Source organism: Microchirus variegatus (assembly GCF_963457635.1).
Source record: "Microchirus variegatus genome assembly, chromosome: 20".
NCBI classification, from domain to species: domain Eukaryota; kingdom Metazoa; phylum Chordata; class Actinopteri; order Pleuronectiformes; family Soleidae; genus Microchirus; species Microchirus variegatus.
The window spans coordinates 12,545,399-12,573,053 of NC_139821.1; the positions used below are offsets into that span (position 1 = coordinate 12,545,399).

The 27,655-nt window shown below is 43.6% G+C and overlaps 1 protein-coding gene across 1 annotated transcript in view; it reads left to right on the forward strand.

Moving 5' to 3' along the window:
- foxp2 (forkhead box P2) overlaps positions 1-27,655 on the forward strand; it is a gene marked incomplete at its 3' end in the record, with an annotated part of 87,608 nt that overhangs the window by 39,175 nt on the left and 20,778 nt on the right. The window contains exons 4-9 of the mRNA XM_083906569.1: positions 11,318-11,407; positions 20,416-20,553; positions 21,922-22,011; positions 24,180-24,369; positions 25,436-25,763; positions 27,364-27,468. Coding sequence (XP_083762695.1) covers positions 11,318-11,407; positions 20,416-20,553; positions 21,922-22,011; positions 24,180-24,369; positions 25,436-25,763; positions 27,364-27,468 — 941 coding nt within the window. The remainder of the gene's footprint in view (positions 1-11,317; positions 11,408-20,415; positions 20,554-21,921; positions 22,012-24,179; positions 24,370-25,435; positions 25,764-27,363; positions 27,469-27,655) is intronic.

The following is a 27,655-nucleotide window of genomic DNA, read 5'->3' on the forward strand; positions in this document are numbered from 1 at the left end:
TTCAGCTCTGGGAAATAAATGGCACTGGATCTATAGTCCACTCACACCAACGCAAACACATATACAGGCATTGCATACACACTCGCGCAAACACACACAGACTCTCGCACACACATGCGCTGAAGGACTTGAGCAATTGCTTCAGCTCAATACCCTCCACAATAATTTATTGGCGAACTGCCTTGGTGGTGAATGGCGTATCATCTTTCGTGGCTTCACAATCGAAAACAGGCATTCTGTCATTGTTTGTTGCCACTCCCCCGTTGTTGGCTTTAACGTAGTACCAGTCATTAATATGGCTGGGTGGAGTGTTACTGTCACACACCAGCCTGAATACATACATGTAAATGGCTCTGTTTTGCCCTAATGTGGAGTTAACAGAAAACATGTGTGCTCGGGTGCTTTCTGGTGCATACACGGTAACGCATTGCTGCCTGCTTTTTCCTGTACATGGCTCCCTTCCCCCTTTCAAAAAAAAAGAAAGAAAGGCAAGTAGCTTATAGTCATTTGATAGGCCACGACACTGCTATCCATTTAACAGAGCTTAAAAATCCTACATATGCAAATGCCAGGGTGTCTTAAGCTGACAACCAAAAGACAGGATTTGCTAGAAGGCAGCTTTGGAGTGTTGTGAATTTAACAAGCATGTCTAGTATTACAGTTTCTCTCTGCTTTAGTCATGAATAGTAACAAATCAGACTCTGAAACGCATGCCCGATGGTTTGTTGTGTGTGTATACTCCCACATTCGCTCCCTCCCCTTCTCTTACTTAAAATAAAATGACTTAAAATCTGGTTAAGAAGCTGACTGGTAAGACGTAGTAGCATCTGTAATGTCCCTGGGTCTCTAAAGTGCACCAAGAGTCTCTGCTTCCAGGTATCATATTTTTTATGTTGCATTTGTCAACACGCCGCTGCTCCGATTACCTTCATCCCTGACCCATTTTGGAATACATAAATGGCTCTATCCTTCTCCCAAGTTGTTTGTAGTTGTTACACTACCACACTGCAAGGGGAGATGCTCTTTGCGCACAGCCTCCAAACATCGTATACATATGTAATAGAGCCAGCCGGGCTCTCAGTCCTCTCCTCTTCACAGCGTTTCATACAAATGCAGTAAATAAGCTCAGGCCATGGGGAATTGAAGGCTCCAAACAAACGAACTGACTGACATGTCACTTAGCGCAGGCTTTGGCTCTCTTCACTGCAGGGCTTTAGAAGTGAAGCTTCTGGATTTTACAGTGAATCAGTCAAGGTCAAGTCATCCATTTGCTGCCAAGGTGGGCTGAAGTCTTTATCATTTAACAATAATATTTGCTGTGTATTTTTTTTTTTTTTTTAATGTGAGCAAACAGTAAAACTCTGTGGAGGTAGTGCATGAATCCAAATCTACTGAAAGTTCTCCGAGTGGGTGGGCTGCTACAGAGAAGATGTTCTCTCATCTGAGGTTAATGGTGGAAGTCAGGGATTCATTGCAGCAGATACAGACAGGCCTACCTCTCTCTAGCCTGCCATTCCTCATCAGGACCTAACCACTGCTTATTTACCCTCGCTGGGGGGGGTGGTGGTGGGGGCTTAACTCGCATGAATTGATCAGCGATAGCACTGGAAAGCTGCTTGTTGTTCCACCCTGATAAAAGTGACACCCGTGAGCATATGCAGAACATGCTTTGTGAGCGAGGCACGGCACTTCAAGCTTGACTAGACACTAAGCTGATACTGGTTTCACGCTTGAAGTCCGTGGTGCAAAAAAAACCCCCAAAGATTTGATTGTTTCTGCATATGCATGTATCAGAAGTTTACAAGATAAATATACATTAGGCAGGTGGCTTGACCATGCGTGGTATTATTTCAGTCGTGCAATTTTCTAATGCATTCCTTTTCACCTGTTTGAACCCATTTCAGCGTGAGCGTGATAATCATAATTTGCCTAAAAACGTCAAATGAATGTGCCAGAAAGAAGCAGTTTTAAATGTGTGAGGAGAGAACCCCCCCATCCAAATCACTAGAAACTGTACCGTAACCTAATTTTCCCACTCAGAAGTTGAAGTCTCTGCACCATATGTTAAATAACCTCCTCCCCTCCTCTTTGCTTAGTCTTTTCTTAATTTTATAATGCCTCCACTGCAGTCCTAAATGATATGTCATTTATCTTTCATACACATTTCAAGTAGAGGTTTTATTTTTTTAATAACCACTGTAATTGTTCTGTCCTTGTATGGTGTGCTATGAAGGGAGTGATCATGCTTTTGTCACATTTATCAAAGCTCAAAGGGAGGAAAAAAAAATGCAGAAAGGAGGCCCTTTCCTCACATAGCCGAACTAAGCGTGCAACAGAGTGATACATTTTCTTGTTAGGAGAAATTACATCCACTAACTTGAGCTACTTTAGCATGAAATTGAAAAAGAAGCATTTCTTGTGAATTTCCATTCTTGATTCAATGAAAGATGTAGATTAGGCCTTTTGGAGAAGGCGGCGAATAAGAATGAAACTAAAGAAGTATGACTCTGCTCACGCTTGCTTGTTCTTGGAAGCGTGATATAGGATGCTGCTGGAAAAGGCTTTGTTTATGGAAGTAAGGTTCAGTCAGGCTGGCGGCAGATTAAAGAGAAAAAAAACGTTGAACATGTCTTTTTTGTTTGTGCGTGTGCGGCATATGTTTATATCGTTTTATATCAAGTATTTGCCCACCGTATCCCAGTTACATTCTGTGATCGGGGTAATTCTCACAGTGACTGACAAACATGACAACATATTTTATTCACCAGGTCCATCTCGGTGTAGTATTCTGTTCTGGTGGTGGATCACTGATTGATAGACACCGGGTGTCAGAGTGGAAGGCAGATAACTGTATCTTCTACTGCTCACTTTAAAGGTCAAACACACATCGTTTGTAATTGGAATATTCACTAGACATCCAATGAGGTACAATTGAAGAGGGAAGGAAGGGAGGAGGAGGAGCAGAGGAGAAGATAAGTGTTACATAAGTAAAGAGAAACTGAAGGTGAACGTGATCCATGGCCCTTCCACAGGCAGATGTAGTGGCTATTTATTGGGTTGATCTTTGGGGGGAAGTGTGCTATTCATTAAAAGATATATCACTTTAAATGGAGCGCGGCATCACTGAGGAGGCTCGGGGCTAATGGCAAGACAGAGTAGTCACATAAACTTTTATAAACTACGTAATGACCACTAAACTTCTGCCTTTATTTGCCCTAGTGGTAGGAAAGAAGTTTCCTCCTTTTTTACCAGATACAAAAAAAACAGATTAAGTGTATGTACAACTATAGAAAATGTTTTGTATTGTGTGTGTGTCACTAAAAAAGCTGTCAGCCACAGTCAGTGTTAGACTCAAGGTCACGCTCTCTCATCGCCCCAGAACAGAGTAACACTCTCGCTCATGCAGCACTTAACCTCAGATCTTGCAGGATGAGACAGACAGACACTCACGCTATTGACCTGCAACCGCAGAGCTCCCAAGACGAGGTCTTACACACAAGGCACTAAACAGGAATACAGGCTTGGATTGCTGGTGTCAACACACAGGCGCACAACACCGGGGCTTTTAATCGACATAAGCCTCTTTTTTTTGTGGGGGGGGGGGGTTTATTTGGCACAAAGATGGATGACAGTAGGGCTGCAGGATTAATTGAATCATCAGAATTGCCGTACAACTACAAAGTGCAATATGCAAATTGAATGAAAGATACAGACAAAATGTGTTGAGATGGAAATTCTGCGGCGCCGCGGGAATTCGGTGACCCAAAAATCTTGGTCTTCAGAGGAAAAAAAATGTGTTTGTTGACTGATTCAAAAAGGCATCAGTTTTTTTCCATTAGAGACAGAAACAATAACATAGACAGTACTGCAGATGCTAACTTGCAACACTTATTCCCTAGAATGGCTTTTATTACAAGGATTGACAAGAGATGCAATGTGTGGACTAAATTCCCCTCGCATTGTCCCAACATGTCCTTTCACATATGTTGTGCACTAGAAGATAATCCATGTGAGGTGTTTTTTCACCCACTGGTACTAGGCTTCTTTTAGGAGTGGCTCGATGCCAGCGTAGAGTCCTCAGGAGGCCAGACAGGAACTTTACTCACACACCAGCTCAGGCGAACATTACGCAGACTCTCTACTTTGTTGTCCAGTGCAATTCATCGAGACGTTTGTGTTCACTCACACAGTTCACTCTTAGTCACATCTGCACGGGTTCAGGGTTGGAGTGCACGCATGAAAGCAATAAAGCTTGTGTGTGTTTGTGTATGTGTGCTGCTCGAGCTTTACCCGGCTTTCTTATTCGCCGCATCATTGTTTGTGCATGTGTCTCGTGAGCATATGCACACATTTTTGACACCGCCGCATTGATCTCCTCAACCGCATCTATTGATATTGGCATTTTGCTCCAAAAACGAGTCTTCTGCGGCAGCTGCTTGCTCTCTGGTGCCACAGTCAGATTACTAGTCGCCTCTGGCTATGTGTTTGGAGTGGGAGCCTCTTAATAAGGCCCTGTCAACAAAGATAGACGCACGCTCCATGGAAAAACAACTTCACTGTGTCTGATCTTCTGACAAGATTGATATGAAAACAGCTTGCAGTGAAATGCAGTTGTGCTGTAGTTGTATTTGTATTATTATACCTAACAAAGATGGTGATATCAATCTTGTTTATTTATTCAAATTTTTTAGCAACTCGCTCTTTTTCCCTACTTCACCATTCCAGTTTTTTTTCCACTGGCCTCAGCCTCTTTTCTAAATGAACTATGGCTGGCTTGAATGCAACATTTCATGTCAGGTATTCATCCAGCTGTGTGACCTCCACTCGCCTGGAACACGCGAAAAAAAAGGAGAGGGATCATAATCACCTGAAGAGGAAATCAAGCACTTCAGCAGAGAGAACGAGTGTATTATACGGAGAGAATGTGTCTGTTTGTGTGGTTTTTATGTGTGTAGGGGGGTTGGCTATTGCAAAAGAGAACACTTGACCTCTCTCTATCACACACACAAACACACACTGTCCATCTTTAACAAACACATACCTCTCTCTCTTATTCCACACACACAAATACCTTTCCCTGTCTCTTCTCTCCCCTCTGTCTGTCCCTATTTTTCTTCCTCTCTGTCTCTTTGTGATAGTATATTGTGCAGTTTCTCAGTCGCCGGGGCTCTAAAGGACTTCCCTAAGAGCAGGCCTGCAGTAGATAAAAGAGGCAGTGCTGAATGGGCCCGCTGTCACCTTATCTGAACGTAGCCACACAGCACAGGTCAGTGTAGACTTGCTAAAGCCACCAGCAGCAGCAGCAGCAGCAGAGACAGACCAAAGGAAAGCAGGTGTATTGTTGGGGTAAATTGGATTCCATAAGTAATGAAGCACAGAGGAGATGTATCTAGACAATGGGAGAGAAGTACGTCTGAAGAACAGAACCGTTTAGGTTTTGAGTGTGGTCCAACTTTCAGACCTGATAAAAGTGCTCACAATAGAGTTGTCTCGTTTAAAAATTTCATTACAGTACATTTCCATTTATTCTCCCCCTGCTAGAACGTATATATCACTGTAGTCGCGACAGAATATTCACAGCGAAAAACAGCGGGAGGCAGGACGTTAGCATTAGCGGGGGGGGAACGACAGCACTGTTATTGCTGGCCGCGTCTACTGCATATGCGCTAGTCAGACATAAACACACACACTTAATCTGTGATGGGTTAAACAGACCCGTGTTTTGTCTTTCGTTAGACGGAAAAATAAGTGTGAGGTTACACAATATACAGCTAGACCCCTCCCACAACAACCCGCCACTCATCGTCCCCGTACAAGATTTCTTCCTGGGGTAGGAGTGAGCAAATTCATCTCGTCAGTCCTCCCAGGAGGGTGTAGCTATGCAGCTCTGTTTACTGTGGCAGAAAGTTAATATAAATTTTCATCAGTGGGGGAAGTTTACACATATGATTCTATTTGTCCTTCATTATTAGCACCTGAGTCTGGGGCTGGGGAGGCATAATTGTCTACAGACACAGGCCAAATAGATGCAAGGGAAAGGCAAATAAGCACACCCCAAAATAATTTGATGCTTGTGTGTTACAATCCCTCCACCCCAGGAATTTTTAATCTAGAGAATCAATAAACAAGGGGTGAGTGATATGTGTGTGTATGTATGTGTGTGTGTGTGTGTTTGGAGGGGGGGGGGCTTAGGAAGATGAGAGGAAGAAATGAATAATGTGTTATGAGCATGTGGAGAGCAAGGGGGGGGGGAGAAAATGAAGTTTGGTTGAATTCCAAATGGAGCAAAAAGGTGGAAAGGATCAATTTGAAAGGTTTGAATATAAGAGACTAGTGCAACAAATCAACACAAGACTGTTTCTGTGTGTGTGTGTGTCTGTGTGTTCATTTTTTGGGATAGAAATGTACGTGGAGAGACAGAAGAAGCTGAAGTAGCTGAAAAATACTGAGCTAGAGATAGCAGAGTGGGACACAGAAGCCCATTGTTCTGCTGGATAGTTTTACCTCAGTCCTGAAGTCCAGGCAGAATCTCCACGGACCTCCCCCTCCCTTTCTTTCCCTCCCCTTCTTCATTGCAGACTGTTGATTTATTGAGTCATACATTCAAATGCTCATTACTACCACATACTTTCCAAATTCTTTTTTTCTTTTTCTTTATGAAACACACATGATATCCCAATCTGAGAAATTACCTATATTTTCTTTTTGGACTTCGGTTGTATTTTGGTTTCCTCCTTACCACCATCCGGGAGCTCAAAGACAACTTCCTCCATTGATTTTAAGAAAATATGCTCTGAAATGGAACATTCGTAAAGCCGAAATTCACTGAGTCCAGTATTGCCTCGTTTTTTTTATTCAACTTGGACACTTTTTCGCCGCCCTGCATCTCCACCATCCTCCCCTATGTGTCTGCAAACTGCAGTCAAGGAGTCATTATATTTTATTTCCTTTTTTCAAGTACTCAACCATGCAAAGGTGACTAAATCCACATGTGTATTATGCTCTGTGGTGGCTTTGTATGGGAGCCAGTATGGGAACGGCATCTGCAGCCGTTATTGAGGCTCCAGCGCTGACCTTTATGAAAGTATATCTTTCTACTCTTTTTTTTTTTTTTTTGGCTGAGTTACTTCACTTGGATGGAATCAAAAAATTTGCACACACAAGGAAATGGCCTTATGTGTGCAGCCCTTGCACTTTGAGTTTGTTTTCACAAACTCACACACACCCCGCTTCTGCATTCATACATTGTTTGAGACAGCTTATCCTTCTCCCCTTCCTCTTCTCATTTGTCTATCCTCTCTCCAGTCAACCCCTTAAAATCTGTTTCCATCCATCCATCCATCCATCTGCCCTTGATCCACTTAAATAAGAAGATAAAGTGTAAATACAGTGTCAGTGTAACCCTCTAATCAGCTTTGTTTGTTTGTACAGTTTAAACTGTTTTATTGCACTTACTTCTTCTTTTTTTACCTCTCTTTTTATTCCTGTTCCCTCCTCCTTTATCTGTGTTTTCTTCAAGTGTAGAGAGATAAGCTTGCACACATACTCATGCATGTGTGTGTGTGTGTGTGTGTGTGTGTGTGTGTGTGTGTGTGTGTGTGTGTGTGTGTGTGTGTGTGTGTGTGTGTTGGAGTTGTCAAAGCTGTCAGCAGCATGACTTGAGTTGTTCTGGCCAACAGCCAAGTGTTTTACAACAGCCCTTTGACAACGACACGAACACACACACACACACATCAAATTGCTCAGCACACACCACGGTCTGATAATAATAATGTCATCACGAGCCTGACTAATTCCTTATTGATCAACAACTCATACAGCATTTGCAAGGCCACTCTCTGGAACATGAGATCATCCTGCAGAGCTGTAAATAACACGTTACCTGTTGAAAAGTGGCTTATTTCATACCTGTGTCATCATTCACAACATCTCCTTCCATCCCCCTTATAACGACAACTCCCAGCGTGACCCGAGCGAGGGAAGTGATCTGCACTGTCCAAACACATTGTCACAGTCCCTCAAAGATATCCAATTCCAATGTCATGGCTGCGTCTCCTGGCGGGATTTGAAAGAGTGACATTCTTCGTCGGACGGCTTATTTCGAGCCGGCACTCCACCTCCATTACGCACAATAAGCAATCTGGAGATTTGTTATGGTTTGGCCCCAGTATTGCAGGGTTTACTGATGTATTTCATGCTTGTTTAAGATCTTTTGCATGCTCCTTACAAAGGTGCATTGTGATGTGTGTTCCTTATTACCCTGTTTTGTATAGACTCAAAACACTGAGACATGGGAGAGCAGAGAATGGGGGGGATGAGAGGGGGGGGGGGTGAATGGATGTTTTTTTTTTCCTCTTGCATCCCCTCTCCATCACTCTCACTCCCCTCCTTCTTCTCCCTCTCCAGTGATCTCGGCATGCCTATTAATGTGGCAGAGGAATGCCTGTGTAAACATTCTTGTTTCTTAGTCAGTTTCGCATAATAGTTGCCTGTATCGCCTTTCTCCTGACCTCACTATCTGAAACCAATTACAGCAGATCCATTTGGGCTGAATCTTATTTTCATAAGGATCCCCGTGTCGCGGTCTCCGTCGCTTTGTGTGTTATTTTCCCTCCTCTTATTTTCTTCCTCCTTTCCAACCTCAGTGATGGATATCAACATCAAATATGCCTCTGAGTGCCTTGTTATTTATATAGCAGGATATTTTTCTCTTACTCCCTCCCTCCCTCTCCCTCTGTCCAGTCGGCTCTCTCATTCTGAAGAATGTGTCACATTGTGCTGTTTATACAATGTGTGCGTTAATAGACTGAGGATGTCATTTTTCCGTGCATAGAAACCTCAGGTTAAATAGATGGCGCTTCTGCACTCGTCTGTGTTTTTTTTTTGTCTGCTCCGGCAGCTCTTCAGCAAACTTTTGATGACTTTTCTTGGCATTTGGTGCTTTTTTTTTGTGCACGGGAAGATGGGCTCCGGCTTGCCATCTATGTAGAGTGAGGAGTGGGTGGCACAAATTGGTGCTTTTTACTGTAATGGCTGAATACTCCAAGCCAGTGAAAGTGAAGGGACAGGCGTTTTTTTTTCTTCTTCTTTTTCACTTACCTTTTAAATATAGGGGAAAAAATGGCTAACCCTACTTCCACTGAAGAGGTGACAGACAGTTTGAGACTTGGCAAACCACTCTGAAAAAAAAAAAAAAAAGCTTGGCCGTTGTTAATAAGGTCTGTGTTATGTTTGGAGAAGTGTCTCGAAGCAGTCTGTGCAGACTTCTTTTTTAATAACCCAGTGTAGTTGATCTCCCAGCTTCACCCTCCCTCTGAATCACCCTCATACCTTCACTTCTTCTGTGTTTACCTGACCTGGATATTGGTCGTGCAGATACAACAAAAAAGGACTTATTTGTACTTTTGACTGTGTGTAATATATCGAGCATCTCTCTTTTGACTTTAACTAGAGCAAAGTGAGTCATTGATTCACATGTGAATAAACTTTTCCTCCAGGCAGCTACAGGACTCAATAAGCCTTATAATTACCCTGATTCACCAATTGTGGTGAGATAATTCGGTCTTGTTTTAATTACTTAAGGTGCTTGGGTACAAGGGATGTGTTTTGTCTTTTGTGTAAAAGCACATTTTTTTGGTGGAACTCCAGTTCAGTTCGGAGCATTATCGTAACTCAAGAGGAGAAGTTGTTGTGCAGTTGTTGTGAGGAGAAAGAAGGCTATGGCTCAACTTACAGATGTCACTATACACACACACACACACACACATTTACACAACCTGTGGCGACTCAGTTCCTTTTACCCAAGCAGACAGATCAATGCAGTTAGGACCCAGTTCCAGTGTAATGTTTGTTTTCTTTACTTCAGAAAGTCTGGCTCCTCCTGAGCAGCCCAGACAGACAGATTCACCACCTCTCCATGCACCCCCCACCCCCCATCCCTGTCTTTTCATAATTGATCAGGGGGTGGCTTCGTTCCCTGAGGGGTTAAGACGTGGCAACTTTTTTTTTCTTCTCTCTCTCTCTCTCTCTCCCCTGTCTTCTCCTCCTGTTTGCTCAGGATCTCAATGTACTAGTTCAAACATTGTTCCCACCAGCTGGCAGAGCTGCGCCATATGCACGCCCTGTCAAGGCAGTTGTTGTCATGGATACTGGCAAAGCACCGGAAAATAAAAATGAGCACCCCTGATTCTTCAGGAAGTGTCACTCGCTATATCGGAGTTTTCTTTTTCTTTTTTACTCTTTACTTCTCCACCTCCTTGTCCCCTTCTTTCTTCATCAAAACATCTGTGAAGTTGTTGTGTTGTTGTATGTATGTGTGTGTGTGCACGCAGACACCCCCACCCACCCCCCGTCTTCTCCCACTTGATGCTCGTGAGCCTCAAGAAACACCAGGTATATGACTGTGTGTGTGGAGCAGGAGCAGTAGTAGTAGCAGCTGTGCACAATGTTCTTTTTCTAGCAGCCTCTTTTATCCTGTCTGCTCTTGAAGAATCAGAGTGAAGCTGCTACGCCCAGCTGCCGTCGTACCTGTGAAGCTAGAGCTCACTCATCACACACACACAGATGCACAGTCAGGGCAGGAGCAGATCTGTAATCCCATCAAACCCTAGAGAAATAAGTCGCCACATCTCAGCCTCTGTGATTCTAATCATCTTGATATATGGCACAGCCATCAAACGGATCTGATGGCAATTTCTACAATTAACAAAAATGTGATTTTTCTAATTCCGTGTGCCCACATGTGTACGGCTGTGATTTTTTTTTTACGGATATCTATCAGCCGTCCTTTGCTCGTAAGCACCCTTAATACATAGTGTAAAAAAAACCAGTGCTGCCGGTTAATTCACGCTAAATGTAATCTGATGTTGATTTTTGTCAACTTTAATTACAGCTCCCAGAGACACTTCACACGGCACTGCCTCTACTTCACATTCATATTATGAATATGCAAATGTGGCAGTCATTTGCAAAGAGAAGTGGGTATTTCAGTTGAGCACACACTAGACAGGTCAATTCTACTGACGCTCACCCACCCACCCCTCCGCTCTCTTCTTCTGGGGTATTTCTGGACAATCTCTGTTTATACCTCTATGATTTGTCACTAAAACACATCTCTGATGTTGTTTTGACCAAAAAAACAAAAGTATCAGGTGATATTTGACATGGTTTTTGTTTTGTTCGAGTTATCTCTGCTTTCACTTTGAGGAAATCTAATCTAAAGCAACAATCTTGCGTTTATTTCCAGTGTCTCTTTTACCCATCGTTCGTTGCCTTTTTTTTCACAGCCTTTTTTTGTTATGTGTTCTTTTCTTCTCAGGCCATACAAGCAGCGAGGCAATTACTCTTGCACCAGCCAGGCAGTGGCCTGAAATCTCCAAAGAGCCAGGACAAGCAGCGTCCACTGCAGGTAAAGCAGCTCCCCGTCTAATCTCTTAAGTCCATCCATAATACATGCTCCCTGTGAAAAGAAGATTTCCTCTGCTCCACAAGTGTGTTTGATTTGCCGACGCAATCCTCCGACCTGTCGTTGGAATCCTAAAGCTGGACGAGCCAGTCCCCAGGAAGTAAAGAATAACACAATAACGACAAATCAGAAAGATTGAAGTTTTCTCTTGCAAGCTTGTGTGCTCATTTTTAAAAGTACATGCAACGCTTTAAGGCGCTTGATCCATTAAACATGGTCAATAATCCAAACTTACAACCATCCAAAGGTTATTGGGTTGGAGGACATCTCTGATCCATATGCTTTTCTAACTAGATCCATAGTGTTGTTGACATGAAGTGTCCAGAGGTTAGATATTATTTGAAAAAAAGACCACGTCAGCCTCGCTGGCGTCTCACAGCTAATTTTAACTGCCTGTCAATTCCACTCTTCAACACTAATTTAGCTTATTGATTCATGGATCTGTCTATTTCTGTTGTCAGTGATTTTCGAAAAAGGTCACACTTGTTTACATATGCGCACACCCGCACACTCACACACACACATGCACGCTGACTACACACTCACACATTAACACATTGCCCGGAATCTTTCTTTCTTCTTCACACCAGCAAGTTTTTTTTTTTTTCATTCTGCTCCACAAAGTCACTTAGTTGCTTTTCCTGCCTCAAATTATGTAAGGCCTCTTGACATGTGCTCCAATGTTTTTATTATAAGCCATATTTTCTTTTTATATATATTTATTTTTGCCCGTTTGGAATGAAAGTGTGGGAGTTTGTGCCCTCCGCTCAGTTAATAAGTAATATCAAGGAGCAACAGTTCACCTCATTAGAAGCGCCATGCGTTTCATTAATGGCAGGGAAATTGGCGTTAACCTCACCCCGTTGATATTTTCACAGTATAACAATGGCGACGCCTTCAATTGGAGTCACACCCCTGTGTACCTAATTACACACTGGCAAAGAGATAAGGTTGGCAAAGACTCAGTCGGGCTTTTGCATTTCAATAATTGCGCCTCATCGAGAGCATTAATATTATTGTTTTATTCGCACACAACAGCAAATTATCAATATACTGCAATTTCAAAGGCGTTTTTATTTATTTAGCTGTGGGAGGTGGCGGGGGGGGGGAAAAAGAACAAACACTCTCTGCAGCCTCTCTTTTGAGGTTATGTGGCCAAAAGTAAATGGATTTAAACAAATAGGATCCTGATCTACAAATGCCATAGTCACCGTGTACAATACATACATAGCAGAAAGAACAATATTGAATGAGAGCGGTGTGGGTGCTATATGATAACCGTCAGCCCATGTCCAAGCCCCTGCCTCTAATAAAACCAGCAGATGGTAAATATTGAATATTTACATTTGCTTACTCTGTCCTTGCCCCCGCGTTGGCAATATGAATCCGTGTGGCTCGTCGCCCCCCTGCACACCGGTGCCTGTCCTCAGCTCCTCGACTAATCCATCTGTTGATCCAGCCTTTATTAACATCCATTATAACATCACTTCATCTCTCTGCTCCCAAAAAAGTTGCCATGCCAGGGCTTCATATGTGAGACTTTATTGACTCCGCCAGAGATAAACACCAGCGGCAACATGGGCTTGGTGCATTGTGGTTCAAGATCCTGCCGCCTTTGAATCCGTTCATTTCAAATGACATTTTAGCTAGCCATATTCAATCGTGCAAATATGACATTAAAGCAGCAGAAACTATTTCTAGCTATTTTTATTGTTCTCGTCAGTACTGTGTTTGTGCTTGTCTTGTTTAACCACTTAATCTGCATAATTTAGCCGGATTATGAGGCCACAATGAGTGGTATTTTATTAGCTATGTGGCTTGATAAGAGACGGTGGCAATCAAGCGACAGTGTTTCCAATGAATCGCAGGGATTGATCCCCATGTATGATAGCGCAGTCGAAAGTGGGAAAGGGATTAATATTGTCATGACATCCTGCTTATGGCAGAGATTCTCATAAATCCTCTGCTGGTCTCTTTTTTTTTCCTCTTGTTCGCCCGTCTTTGGTATTTAAGAGCAGGAAATGATCCATAGATCATGGCATGTAAATTATTTAGTACACAAGCATCTAAGTGCCCCAGCTTGCAGTTTTAATTACGCGTATTAGCAGCTAAAGGCTCTCGCTTGACTAATTCTATCTGCTCGCTCAATGCCGCTTCTCAGAAGCTGATGATGCACAGGCAGGCAGCTCTGGCATCCACATACACACAAGAGAAAAACAGTCCCACAAACACACATACAAACACACGCGCACACCCAAGCTGCTTCTCCACATTTGCGTAATGTGACAGGTCTATTATTACACAGTAAGCCCACGGGAGCACTCAATAAACACCTATTTCTCCCTGTAAATCCCCCTGCCTCTGCCATGCTGCTTACACGGCTCTCCCAAGGCACACAACACCCTCTCTGCTCCTCTCTCCCCTCACTTTTCCCTCTTCTCTGTGGCAATATCTGTCCTCTGAAAGGCATTTATACACTGACATTTAGAATACAAATAAAGAAACGCGGACAAGGAGAGGCGGAGAGGATTACAGAGGCCTATGAATCTGACAGTTGTTTCTGTCTTGCGCGCGCGTGCACATGTGCATAATGCGCTCGGCACACAGCAGCCTGCGCTCAAACAGAAACAGAGGCTTGCTTACACATGCTTGAAGTTACTTCCAGAAGTTGCTTTGTGTTTGTTTGTGACTTTATTGATCGCCACTGAAAAGGAAGAGCTGGACTTTAGGGAAAGCGACACAGAACACAGAACAGCTCATGAAGTAAAGATTCTAATCTGTTAATCTCACTATGACACAACCACTATCTTTATATTTCAGGCTATATAAAACTACTGGACTGACAACTCTAGACCCGTCTTATAAGGGAACTTGAATGGAGCAGCGAACAGTCCTTTACAAGCTGCATCATAGCATTGCATGTGGCACAAACTGAGAAATCCAGCTTTCTTAGCGGCAGCTAATCACAGACACTCAAACGACATCCGTGCACGAACAGCTCAAACACTACATGAGCTCTCGGACAAGGTTGTTGCTCTCGCTACAAGACTCCATCCAATTTGTGCAACACTCCAGTCCAAAGTATACATGGAAAAACAATATTGTAATGGTTTAATGTTGGTTTGTGGTTGATTCACTCACAGTTTTCTGTAAACTCTACAGCTTCATGCTCAGACCCGTCACTTTGGCCGTGGGCACTGGGCCGTCCAAGGAAGTGTCACACTTTTAAAGGTCAGGTCCACGCATCTCCTCAGCGAGCCAATATTATCTCGATAGCATCTGCTTATTGGCTTTTATCCAGGAACACGCACGCCCACAGATACACTACACGGGGAAAACGGGCTGCAACGCAAGGCTTGAATATGGCTTAGCTGACTCCCAACTTGCATGGCTAAAGGATGGCAGTTCATTTACATTTTGGAATATATCTCTCCTCTGCATCCCCTCTGGTTGCATCTGAAAATAGAGAAAAATTATCACAGTGAAGAGGGGAAAAAGGGGGGGGGGGATATTATGTTATTCATGAGGAAAACTTCTGTTGACTCTAAGAGAGAAAGAGAAAAAATTGTCAGCACATTTTAAGTCAAACACCCTTGGTTACTGCTTTTGTTACCAGAAAACAAGATTTTTTTTTTCATTCCCCATCTCCCTCCCCACCTCTCTTTTTCCCCCTGCATTTACAACACCTACAGGACAAGATTACTAAATTGCGAGGACAGCGCAGGTTCATCATTGTGATGCAAAAGAAGTTGAAATGCAACCCCAAGGCAAGGTAGCCGAGTTTGGGGGGGATCAAGAGAAAGTGAGGGGAGGTGGGGGGAGGGAAGAGGCACAGATATATATAAAAAAAAGTAGCTCAGACCTTTGATGTAGCAGCAACAAATTTACCTTGTGACAGAAGATACATGGGTGCAATAAACGAGTTATACCAGCCCTTACACATGCAATCTGATGATTCTGGCCAGGGTGTTAATTGGATCCTAACTGGCAGATCTGATACGCCCGGGCCCCGGTGGTGAGGGGGGAAAGCCTTTCCAAGTGATGAACTATAATTCACTGAGCTGCTTGAAGCACTTGTAATTTACTGTGTGTCACTGATGAAGAGGCTGATCCAGTGGAGGCCATATTACCTGCAACATCAGAGGGAAATAACCCCCCCAACAATCCCCACCTCTTCCACTTGTGCTCTCTCTCTCACTTTCTTTCTATTTCAGCACTCTTTTGCTCTCTGAACTTTCTTTTCTAATTCTCTCTCTCTCTCTCTCTCCCACTCATCTTGGAATTTAAACACCCGCAGGGAAGGCATTAGTCGGGAGTGAGCGGTTGCCAGTTTTCGTGATAAAAGTGTCCTGATAATGACACAAACAATGTGTACAAGCGATGGCACACACCACACAATGTTTGTGGGGGTGTAATCGATGACTATCTGCATGTAGAGATAAATCAATATGGAAATTGTTGCTAAGCCCCCCCTCCCCCCCAATCTCTTCGGGCCTTTTATTAGAGGCTTTTACATGATGGGTCTTTATGTTATGATAAATTGCACTTCCCCGTGCTCTGCGTCCACACTGCTATGGAAATTGATTTAGGAAAACATTTAGTAATCTGCTTAGCTTCACTCTTGACAATCTTGAGTATCGATCTCTCTAAGCTGAACACACGACGTGCATTTGAGTGAGTGTGGCTCGCACGCACGCCTCTGCGATTTCCATGCAGTAAACGCATGCGATTCTTGCGTACGACACACCGGAGTGACTCTTTTACGCGTAAAGCCTTGGTGGTCCTCAAGTGGAGAATCCCAGAGGTCAATCTTGTGGTCCACAGTTGGTGTTAATTGGCTGGTTCTGTAAATGAGAAGTGTCAGAAGTGAGAGCTGAGAGGTCAGAAGTGCATTAACCACGAGTGTTGAGTTTGGTGGCCTGCATCTCCTCAGAGCTGCTCAGGAGATTGAGATGAAACAAGGAACTGGAGGGTGGCTTTCATGATTTCTTTCTTCTCTCGCCTCCTCGGTGTAAAATGAAGCTAGTGGCTTAATTAGCGGTGACTCTCCCTGACAAGGATCCACAGTAATTACCAACTAGGACTCTTCCCATTTTCCATTGCATTTATCTTCGCTGGTTTCTCAGTTTCCTGTCCAGTGCGACAAGAATAACCTTTGTCATTGATAAGCGCCGTGTTCGCTGCCCCCACACATGTTTACGGCCGACGTAAGGTTCTCCACTGCTTAGTGAATCGCGTGGAAGGAAATTGAATAACTGGAATTTCTCTCGGCTCACCCATTGATTGTTTGAGTTTGAACTCTGACGCAACACTTATCTCCTGCTTTTGGTGTTCCGAGTTTACGTGTTAGAAAAAAATAATAAAAACCTCACAGTGCTAGAAAGATAAAACACCACTCTGTGGAGTGGGTGTAATTGCTTGACTTGCATTTGGCCATTAGCCAGGATAGTTAGAGGCAGACAGTTGGTGGTAGTCAGTAAGAGGATGTGGTGTTTTGCATGTAATGACAGAATGCGATGTTAAATCAAAAATAACAAGGGGTCTTAGGCACCGGCTTTGCCTGGAAGAGATACCGGGCCTCTGCAGAAGAACTTGACCTTTTGTGAGGCAGTGGAGAGGCTGGTTACTGGGGCTGCTGATCGGGGTGGCATAATGATCTTCTTGTTGTGGTGCGGGCCACCGCCAATGTTTTCACATCAGGAGCAAATTTTAAAAAGGTCCTTTGTTTTGCTTTCAAACTTAAGAGGGCAAACCACCTGGCGTTAAAGTTCATGTCAATGTTAACTTTCAGAAAGGCACATAAACAAATAGGGGTTCAGATAGTGTTTCTTAGAAGGAAGGAGGGACATTGAAATGACCGTCCAAAGCTCATTTGGAAACATATTGCACTTTTCAATGATGAAGGTCCCCAGTGAACACCTCAGCTGCAATTAATGTTAAACTATTTAATCAACCCCATTAATATATTTTTTTTTTTTTGGCACCAGTACTGGAAATGTATCCTTTTGAATTACAGAGTAACACAGGCATACCCCCAATAGGATATCATGGCTCCTCTTCTATGAAAGAGAGTCTATTCACAGTGTGTGGATGTTTATGCCACTGCCATCATCGGAGTAAATGCTCATTAATTTTATCCCTTCGTGGCGAAATCATTTCTCGGAGAGGCAATTCAGCCTCCTGTTCCTTTCAATTCACCGCTCACGTCAATCAAGCCCTCATGCAGCTTCCTGCAGAATGGAGGTGTTATATTCCTGCAATTATCATGTCATATACTCGAAAATGTAAATGAACGTGTGTGTAAAATTAAATTTATGGGTTGTCAGTGAAGAATAAGAACCAGGAGAGCAATTACTTATCTGCTTTCATCTTGGAGCCTCTGATACGTCAAGCAGAAAAGCATGCAGTTAAATGCTGGAATTAGCATTATGCTGCACTTCACAATGGACGTGGGCTAGTGCCTTTTCCCCCTCTCTTTTCTTCCCTGTTGCCTTTTTCTTCCCTTCTTTTTGTTTGGAGCAGTGATGAAATGAAGATTATTATCACCCATTACATTTCTAAAAAAAAAAAACTTCCCAATTCCATTACGTATAGCTGATCGCTGTTGATGTTTATTTCTGCTCTTTTTGTCGGTTTTATCCAGTATTGTTGTTGATTCTGCATTATTAATTCACATATATCAATGAGTGCTTTTATTCTAGCACTTTCCCCCGTTGAAGAAAATAATATATGGGCGCTCATTCATTTGTGTTTTAATCCTGCACGTATAGGCCCGCATCTCTTTTGTGAACCAAAACATCTTTGAGCCAGCATCCAATTAATAGTCTTAATGAGTGCATCTCTCATGTTGTTTCTCAGCTGCACTCGTCCCATTGTCATTGCATCCAACACAAAACCACGAGTGACTGCGGGGGTAATTACTTACCTAGCGAATGTAGCTTCAAGGGTTAATAACATTGAAGGTGTAAGCACGGCATTTGCATAATTACACACAGACTGTTTAATTTGCAACTTTTGACGGCTTTTGTTCAGCACCTTGCTTATTGTGAATGCATTTTCTTTTCTTTCTTTCTTTCTTTTTTCTTTCGCTGTACGCTCCCATATTGAGGAGTCCAGAGAAGAAAAGAGATGTACCACCACAACATCCTCCTCCTCCTCCTCCTCCTCCTGCTTGTCCACCTTAGATGGAGTCCCTTCTCTCTAAGACCCTAATGAACAATAGAGGCAGGATTTGTTTGAATATGAATATGAATGTGCAGCAGGGCCGGCTGGAAGTTGACCTTCAGCTGTGATTTTCAGTTCATCAGGATTAGTCAAGGCGGGCGATCAGGAGCCACTAATGCATAATGACTTCTAAAATGAAAAATGTGTAGTGACCATGCAAATGTCTCAGCTAATCAAAGAGGGGTGGGGGTGGTGGGGGGGGTGGACCTGGGCTGGGGGAAGGTGTTGAGGAGAGGGAAGCTAAACAAGGACGTGTCAAGGCCTGACAGAGAGAGAGAGAGGGAGGAAGGGAGAAGGGACATGCATGAAAAGTAATCAAGGCAGCTTGATTAGCTGGCGATGAGGACAGGGATGTCTTATTGGCCCCTTGACACACCATATAGGCTAGTTACTGTCATGGCAGCTCTGTGCCAAACACTGTCGCAATTAGTGTCAGCGAAGGTGTTACTACATGTTGACATTTTAATTGTGTTATAGCCGCATCAAGCTTGTCTGTCAAAAAATATGTGTTGACAAGACGAAGACCGCCGATCTAAATACGATGCACGAGCGTGTTGTTTTGCTGGAAACATTAAGCTATTTAGCTTCAAAGTTGATCGCGTCACGTTTTAAAGGTCATATAGGGAAAAGGAGCAGGTGGATTTATTCACTTTAGAGAGCGGAATGAAGCGTTTGTGTACGAGTCTTTGTCAGACGAGGAGAATCGTGTATTTTTATGGTGTCTTTGATGGCAAATCATTCACTCAGTGTTGACTTTATTCCCTCTAACTTAGAGGTAAACACAATTCAAAAGTGTTGTCTTTTCCTTGTTCAATTTTTAAGCAGCTACGAGGATCTGAAACTGTGTAATATGGCTCACGCAAATCTCACGCTCCCCTGCTAAAATGTGTGCGCACAATCAAAGACGGAGGAGAGACGTATCCCTCTTTATTGATCTGGTTTCTCAGAAGATGCCGTCTTAGAACAATCTTTGCGGGGAAAATATAGGATGTGCGTCTTTGTTTTGGTGCGGCTGCTGTTTCTCCTGCAGTTTGACAGCTCATATTTTTTATAAGACCAGGAGACATCTATGCATTTGGATGCTTTTGTGTGACTCTTGAAACTTGACAAACTTATCCCCTTCAGAGGAAAAAGAAAACGAATGAATGAATATTTTCCTCCCAGGTTTCCATCAAAGACATTCGCTCAAAGTGAACCCCCTAACCTCCAGTCCATGACCCACCACATCACGCTGATTGTGCCTACCAGGTGTCCGCTACTTCTGGTTTTAATCAACTTTTGAGTCGTGCATTTCCACATTTTCACTTTACAATAGCACCACTGATAGGCATTCTGAAGTGGAGAAGTTCAAGGGTCCTGCTAATTAAGGTCTACGTCTATTTAAATCCCTGACTTTTCCCAGTGGGGTGCAGGCAGGAAAATAAGACGAGCAACACACAAAGGCACAGCACCCATCTGTCCTTCAGCATCTCCTCTAGGCTGTCAAGAGTCACAGCTATGGGAGTCCTTGCTCTCCCTCCTTCTCAGTCAACAACTCCCAGTAGATCCATGCCAGTAGCACTGACGCACATCTCTGATGTTCTATATTTCTTTCCATCCATTTTTACACATGTGCTCTTATTAATTTCTCATACCTCCCCCCTGTTGTGCCCAATCCTGTTCATCGCATCACCTCGTTTTTTTTGTTTTACAAACCACCCTTTCCTTTACTCATCCGCCCTGTCCAGGTTCCAGTGTCGGTGGCCATGATGAGTCCCCAGGTGATCACGCCGCAACAGATGCAGCAGATCCTTCAGCAGCAGGTGCTTTCCCCCCAGCAGCTCCAGGCCCTGCTTCAACAGCAGCAGGCTGTTATGCTTCAGCAGGTACGTGCAACACACCTCGATACAGTTCTGGCACCTAATTACACGACTGTAGATGCAGATGCACAAATATGCGTCCCTGGAATCGTTCATGATAAACTGTGAAACCACATATTCACACACTTCCCTGAGTCACCACAGCCACCAGTCGCTTATGCCAAGTCACCACAGCCCCAGTGTCCTTGACATGCTTACCAAAAAGAATCGGCAATTGACACACTTGTACGCGTCACCTCTAATTAACTGTCTCTAGTGGTGTCACCGGTTTGATTCCCTGACAAGCATCCATCAGGGAGCTGATTGAGTAGGGCACAGTTGGGGCTGAGCACTGGAAGCTGAATGATGGGTGATGGATGATGTAATATCTGAAGTCAGCTTGAGAAAGCGCAGACTTGGCACAGACACAGTGTCAGAGTTGAAATAAATTTCTCATTCATAGATTTGATTAAGGGAAAGAGAATTGTTTAATTAAGAGTGTCAGTCATCCAATTATTCCTCTCCATTAAGAGTGTCCCGACTTTGACGTTCCTTTTTGTCACAGCAACTTCACAGCACTTGAGATTTAAAACGGCTCAGTCAGCCTCAGCCAAACAAAATCTGTCTATATGGAGCAAGATCCTTCTTCTGTTGTGTAATTGATAATTCAGCAACATATAAATGTTGCTCCCAGTCCTTTTTAATTAAATCTACTGGATATTTCTGTGACAGATAGCAGATATGTGGCCCATGTACTCCAAATGGCCTGCTTCATGGACTTCTCCCTCTGCCCTGACAGCCATGTGCAGCTGACATGAAATAAAACCGTCTTTTTAAATAACTATTACGGCATGTGTGTGTGTTAAAAGAATCAGTTCAGTGTCGTTAACCTGTTCCTCAGAGAGGGTTTGCTCGGTTTGCTTTAGCGACCCCAAAAGAGCATTGGGAACTCTGGTAGCCAAATGTGTAGTAAATATGATGAATTGTTGCAGAATTGCGAGACGATCAAAAGTCAACATGAAAAAGACTTAGAAAGATGACAGAGAAACACATGCCAGATGCAGTAGATTCTTATTTATAATGTTTTTTTCCATAACCAGCATGTGAAGTACAGCTGGGGTTGAATCAGTATAAAAAACATTAATAGAAAATTAATTGGAAGGCATCCATGATTTAAACGATTCTGCATGTGAATCAATTATAAGTAGGAAATACATTCCCAAAATGACCTTAAGTCAGAGTTACGAACAACATATCAAGAAACTTAAGCCTATAAATACTATTGAGTTTTTTGCGGTTCTATTCAAAACAACTTTAATGATCGGTGCAAAGATAAATGTATGATTTATTTTTTTCTCTGTCTTATTTTATACCGGTGTCTTAATCTTTTAACAGCAGCACCTGCAGGAGTTTTATAAGAAGCAGCAAGAGCAGCTTCACCTGCAGCTTCTGCAGCAGCAGCACCCTGGCAAACAGGCTAAAGAGGTGAGTGTGCCACATATACGCAAATATACACCACCTGCCTCAACACAATAATTTATATACGGACAGTATATATATATATATATATATATATATATATATATATATATATATATATATATATATATACTTTTTGTTGGACTTTAATTATAGGGTATGACCAGAACATGTACACTATCAATTTTCTCTCGCACCAATGACTCTTTATTGTGACCATTGTGTAAGATTTAGTGATATCTAGTGGTGAGAATGCCGCTGGAGCGGTCCATGTATGACCAGCGCTACAAATAACCAGCATCCCTGTGTACTGCATATGTGTGCCTCTGTTCTTATAGTTGCTTGTTAATTTAGAGACTAATTTTGACAATTTAACAATGGAAACACGTCATATGCGCTAACGTTGATGCCGTTAACGTGCCCGGCACTGATTAGTCATATCAGTAGTAAATATCCTCCAAGACAAAGACAACTTTACTTGCAGCTGTACCTGGAAACGACTCCATTAATGATGTGTTCCGAGTGCTGAACACAAACACCATACATATGCATGTGTTCACCCAGGCTCGCGCTGATTTATTGAACGGAGACCAGAGACGGACGTCTTTAGGTCCAAACCCGTTAATGAACTGTTTCTGCGGACATGCAAATACACACAAACACATATACATCGCCGCTTAACTTGCGGCGGTACGACACGTCATAAATCACGGTGACAGGCAGACAGCGGACAGACGTGGCTCCGTCCCGTTCTCTCATGGCTATCGGAGACGAGAAGCCGAGCATGACAACCTTAGCCACGTTTTGCATAACCGCGCTGGCGCTGAACCCTGAGAACCAGTCAGAGAGGCACATCCTCACAACACTGTGCGCGCAGAAGCAGTTAAATTGATCTGAAAAAAAGGGTATCATATAAACATGAGTCTGTCCTTTCTTCTTTTCCCAATGTGTTGCACCTCTCAATGTCTCCTCAAGCAGCCTATTATGCTGCCCCTCCAGGAAGCCGCAACTGACCTCCCGGCGGCTTTGTTTCTGTTTGGATTTGTGAATCGAGTTTTTCAGGGGCCCCGCCAACAAATATGGAATAGAAATTGCTCCCTTATTTCTCTTGAGGCAGGATGGAGGCATAGGGAGGGCAAACTGCCTCCCTCCATCACTCTATTATGCAGCCTGTTTTCCAGTGAGTGCATCACAAGTTTTGCCTCCTCCTCCTCCTCCTCCCACAGATCTAGCATGTTATAAACATACAGAAACATGTGTGCATGTCATGCTGTGTGCACATACAGTACACATGTATATGGAGAGGAGAGGGGGGAAAATTGAAAAACCATCAGAAAATACAGTTAAGCCTTTAACCACACACATCCATCATGAAGCCAATTATTACCTGATTTTTTTTTTTTTACTGCTTTACAGTTTAAAAGTGTTTCACAGCTCAGCGCCAATAAAGCTTTTGTTCCCTGCTCCCTCTCTGACTTGTTGTTGCTGCAGTGACTGAGCTTGATGTTCCTTGTTTTGTTGTTGTTGTTGTTGTTGTTTTGCACCACGGCTTATGCAATCGCCTGTCTGGCTCAGCAATAAACAACTCTGCGAGACATCGATGAGAGGATAGAGTTCCAACGGGGTGACGTGGGGGCGTGAGAAGGGGAGGGAGGACACATCGCATGCATGTGTGTGTTTATATTGTGAGGCTGTAAATCTCTCACTCTGCTTTGCTCCCTCTGGCCACATAAGCTGTAACAGACCATCAGCGAAGGCGAGACAATTAACTATCAGCGTTGGTGACGGAGGATTATACCAGAGGCTTAGTATCATACGCAATCACGAGCCACATATTCTGACAGGCTTGAGAGTTAGACTATCAGGCACAAGCATTGTCTGTTTATGTGTGTGTGAGATGAGAAGGCAGTGGTGCTGCTGTAGTACAGCCCCCCCCCCAAAAAAAAAAAAACAGGCGGGAAGACTGAGCAAGCACAGACAGTGAAGAAGGGAGCATGTCGAGACACAGGAGAAAGGTATAGCTAAGGTCAGGGCAGAGGCGAGTGGGTTCAGACTCTCACACAGACACACGGCACAAACCCAGCTCCATCTCTCAGTTGTTAATTCGTCTGTAATTTTCCCTCCCTCCTGCTCCTCCTCTGCTCCTCCTCTCCTCCTCCTCCTCCTCTCTATAGCAACAGCAGCAGCAGCAGCAGCAGCAGCAGCTGGCCGCCCAGCAGCTCGTCTTCCAGCAGCAGCTCCTGCAGATGCAGCAGCTCCAGCAGCAGCAGCACCTGCTCAACATGCAGCGGCAGGGCCTGCTCACACTGCCCGGGCCTGCTCCCGGCCAAGCTGCCCTGCCCGGACAGACCCTGCCCCCAACAGGTAAGACGGAGGAGGAGTAGAGAGGAGATTATGATCAGAGGTAGAGGGAAGGAAGTGTTGGATGTAGCCATATTGATCCTGAGCATGTGACTTGCAGCATTAGTGGTCACATGCTTCCTTGTCTGCAGGTGTTTTTTTTATGGCATCCCACTTTTCCAACTTGTGTCTCCAAAGCTTGTTTGTCCCACTTTTGTATTTCTGTCAGCATGTCTGTGTTGTTCTCATTGGTATGCACCTTTGTTCCCTCTAAGTATAGCTGTCTGTAAGTATGGCTGTCTGTCTGCCCTGCCTTCATTGGTATGCTCTTCTGCTATCCACTCTTTCTCTAAATCTTTACATTATCCTTTTGTTTAGTCTAAATTATCTCTCTTTTCTCCTAGTGTGATTACAGCTTTCTTTGTCTACCTCTATTTCTCTCTCTGCCAATGTTTGTTGTTTTTTTTTCTCTATTCCCCCACTCCCCAACTTATTCCATTCTTCCGTGGTTGTTGTTGTTGTTTACTGGACAGGAAGAGAGACCAGAGAGAGGCTTAATTTTTCACTCCTGAGTCAAATAATCCCCCAATATATGTTTTTTTTTACCACCAAAATGGCGGAAACCGAACAGCCAGGGAGATGTAAGTAGGAAACCAAAGGAAGTGGGTAGTACTTAATTAGCTGCCAGGCTGAAAACAAGCACTAAACAAATCTTGTTTATCTCAGATGCAACATGCACCAACTCACTCATCAATATTTATGGTTCTTGCTTGTTAAAAAAAACTCTCCATAAATGTTTCAGAACTACTATACATGAACAATAACATTTGCCATCAATACCTAACTGAGCAGCAGAGAAGTCGAGGGAAAAGAGAAACACAAAACAGTTTTAGTGAACAGTACAAACCAAGGTCTGCGATGAAGTGATGATAAGGCCTTGAGTCGTTGTAAAAGTTTGCTCGCTGGTTTGTGGAATTTTGCTTTTATCCATTCCCTGCTGAACCAACTGTTGCTTTAATTCCCTGTACTGTCTTTGTGTGTCTTTAGTTCTCTTTTCTCATTTTCCTCTTCTTTCTCTCGATTACTCTAGCCGGCCTGAGCCCCGCAGAGCTCCAGCAGTTGTGGAAGGACGTGACCGGAGGCGGTGGTCACAACATGGAGGACAACGGCATCAAACACAGCAGCAGCAGCAGCAGTGGCAACGGTACCGGCGGAGGTGGCGGTGGCTGCGGCGGCGGTGGTTTAGACCTCTCCACCAACAACTCTTCTTCAACTACCTCCTCCTCCAATCCGGCCAAAGCGTCGCCTCCCATCTCTCACCATTCCATCGCCAACGGACAGTCCCCCGCCCTCAACCACAGAAGAGAGAGGGAACGGGAACGGGAACGGGAACGGGAAAGGGAAAGGGAGCGAGAGAGGTACAATTACAGAAATGTCTTCCACTCACTTTTTGTTTAACAGCACCAAGGAGGGGAAAAAAAGCAGAGAAGATGAAAAGTTTACAGACTTGTTTGTTTTCTGTTGTTTTTGTGCCTGGAGTCTGTGCTCCCATCCAGAGTATTTGTCCTCGTTTAAAGTAAGAGCACTGCTACTACAGGGAAAACAAGATGTTTTGTTTATTTGTTCAATAGTTTATTAGTGTCTCCACAATATTAAAAAAAATAGTCTTGTTCTCCCTGGGGAACACATGTGCCATTGAACGCACTTGGCTTCCACACAGATATCAAAAGCAGGCAAAGGAATCCATGCAGGCAGGCGCACTTACAACAAGCCTCTCTGGTAGGCACGACAACATAACCTGCTTGAACATTAAGTATTTAGTACTTTCTTTCTTTTTTTTCCCTTTTGAAAATTACCTTCCTTGCTTACTTGTCATGTAAACAGAATACATGATGCCTTGAGTGGCATTTCCAGGATGTTTATCCTTGTGATGGCGTCTTTTATAAATGCACCCAGCACCAAAACACTGAGTGTTCACGTATCTGCCTATGTGGCCCATGCATTATTCAAAGGCTTTTCCTGGGCAATATTATAATAAGGACTTAGGGTAGCGGTGTGTGAGTATGTGTCTGTGTGGATGCTTGCTAGACACTCACACTGGAGGTGTAATTGGTTTAAAGTAGATGCTATCTCTCCAGTTGCACTAAAAGGAGGCTTGAAAAAGATATCTTTAGAAGGAAGACAGAAATAAAGGCAGAGGTAGGAAGGGAATGAGAAGAGAAGGAAGAAAGGAGAGGGGGGGAGACTTTATCTGCCTGTGTCCCGAGGGGTGTTGTGGTGTCTCATAATGATCGAACAAGGAGTATTGTCAGGAGCGCTGCTTACTAACACGCACCAATCGATGCAGGGGGAAAGCCCCAACTGTAAAACACAATGTGAGGTGCCCACACACATATTCATAGGCCCCAAACACAGCCTTTACCAACGCGTAAGTAGACAAACGCGCAACGCACAACTCACTCTTCGTCGCATTCTCACGTGGAGACAGGCAAACGCAGTCGTGCCAAGACTAAAGGTTAAACTGTCATCTTTAATTGGACGTTCTGTCTAGGCAGGGTCATAACTTATTTGGGTGCCATTTGAAAAAACGCCAGAGCCCTAGCCCTCCCCCCACCCCCCGCTCCCCTTGTCCTCAAAGAACATAAGTTACACACAGTATTAATCTCCTGATGAAAATTATATGGCTGTCTGGATTTTTAATGTTTACTTGAAAGCCTCCACACCCCCCCTCCTCCCTCCTCCCCCCATAATAGCTTTACAAGATGGGGATGGTGGCTGTGGTGGAGACAAAGCTGCAGCTTTACTCTACTGTACATTTCCAATGGGGGGGATGTTGGTTGAAATTGTGCTCAATTAACTAAGGCCATCATGTAGTTGGGATTATTTAAGTTTACTGTGGTAGCAAACTGAATTTTTAAAAGTTTTGAAACATCTAATTTAATAGGTTACCTGTGCACAAACCTCATTATTCATCCCATTGTTTCATTTATTTACGTCTCTTGTTCTCTCTGTCTATAGTTCACTACATGAAGAAAGTGGAGGGACCCATCCCCTGTACGGTCACGGTGTATGTAAATGGCCTGGCTGTGAGAACATCTGTGAGGACTTTGGACAGTTTTTAAAGTAAGAACATGCACTATGACCCTATACTATTGTACTGGAGATGATATATCTGCACAACTGGCCCCCATTAAATCCAAGATATGGCAGGGCAACACGGTTTCAAGTCTGTGGCACACTTATGACAGACATTACAAAATTAAAGCAAAGTTTTATTGGACGTTTGGAATCAAAAAGCCCCCGTAGATGA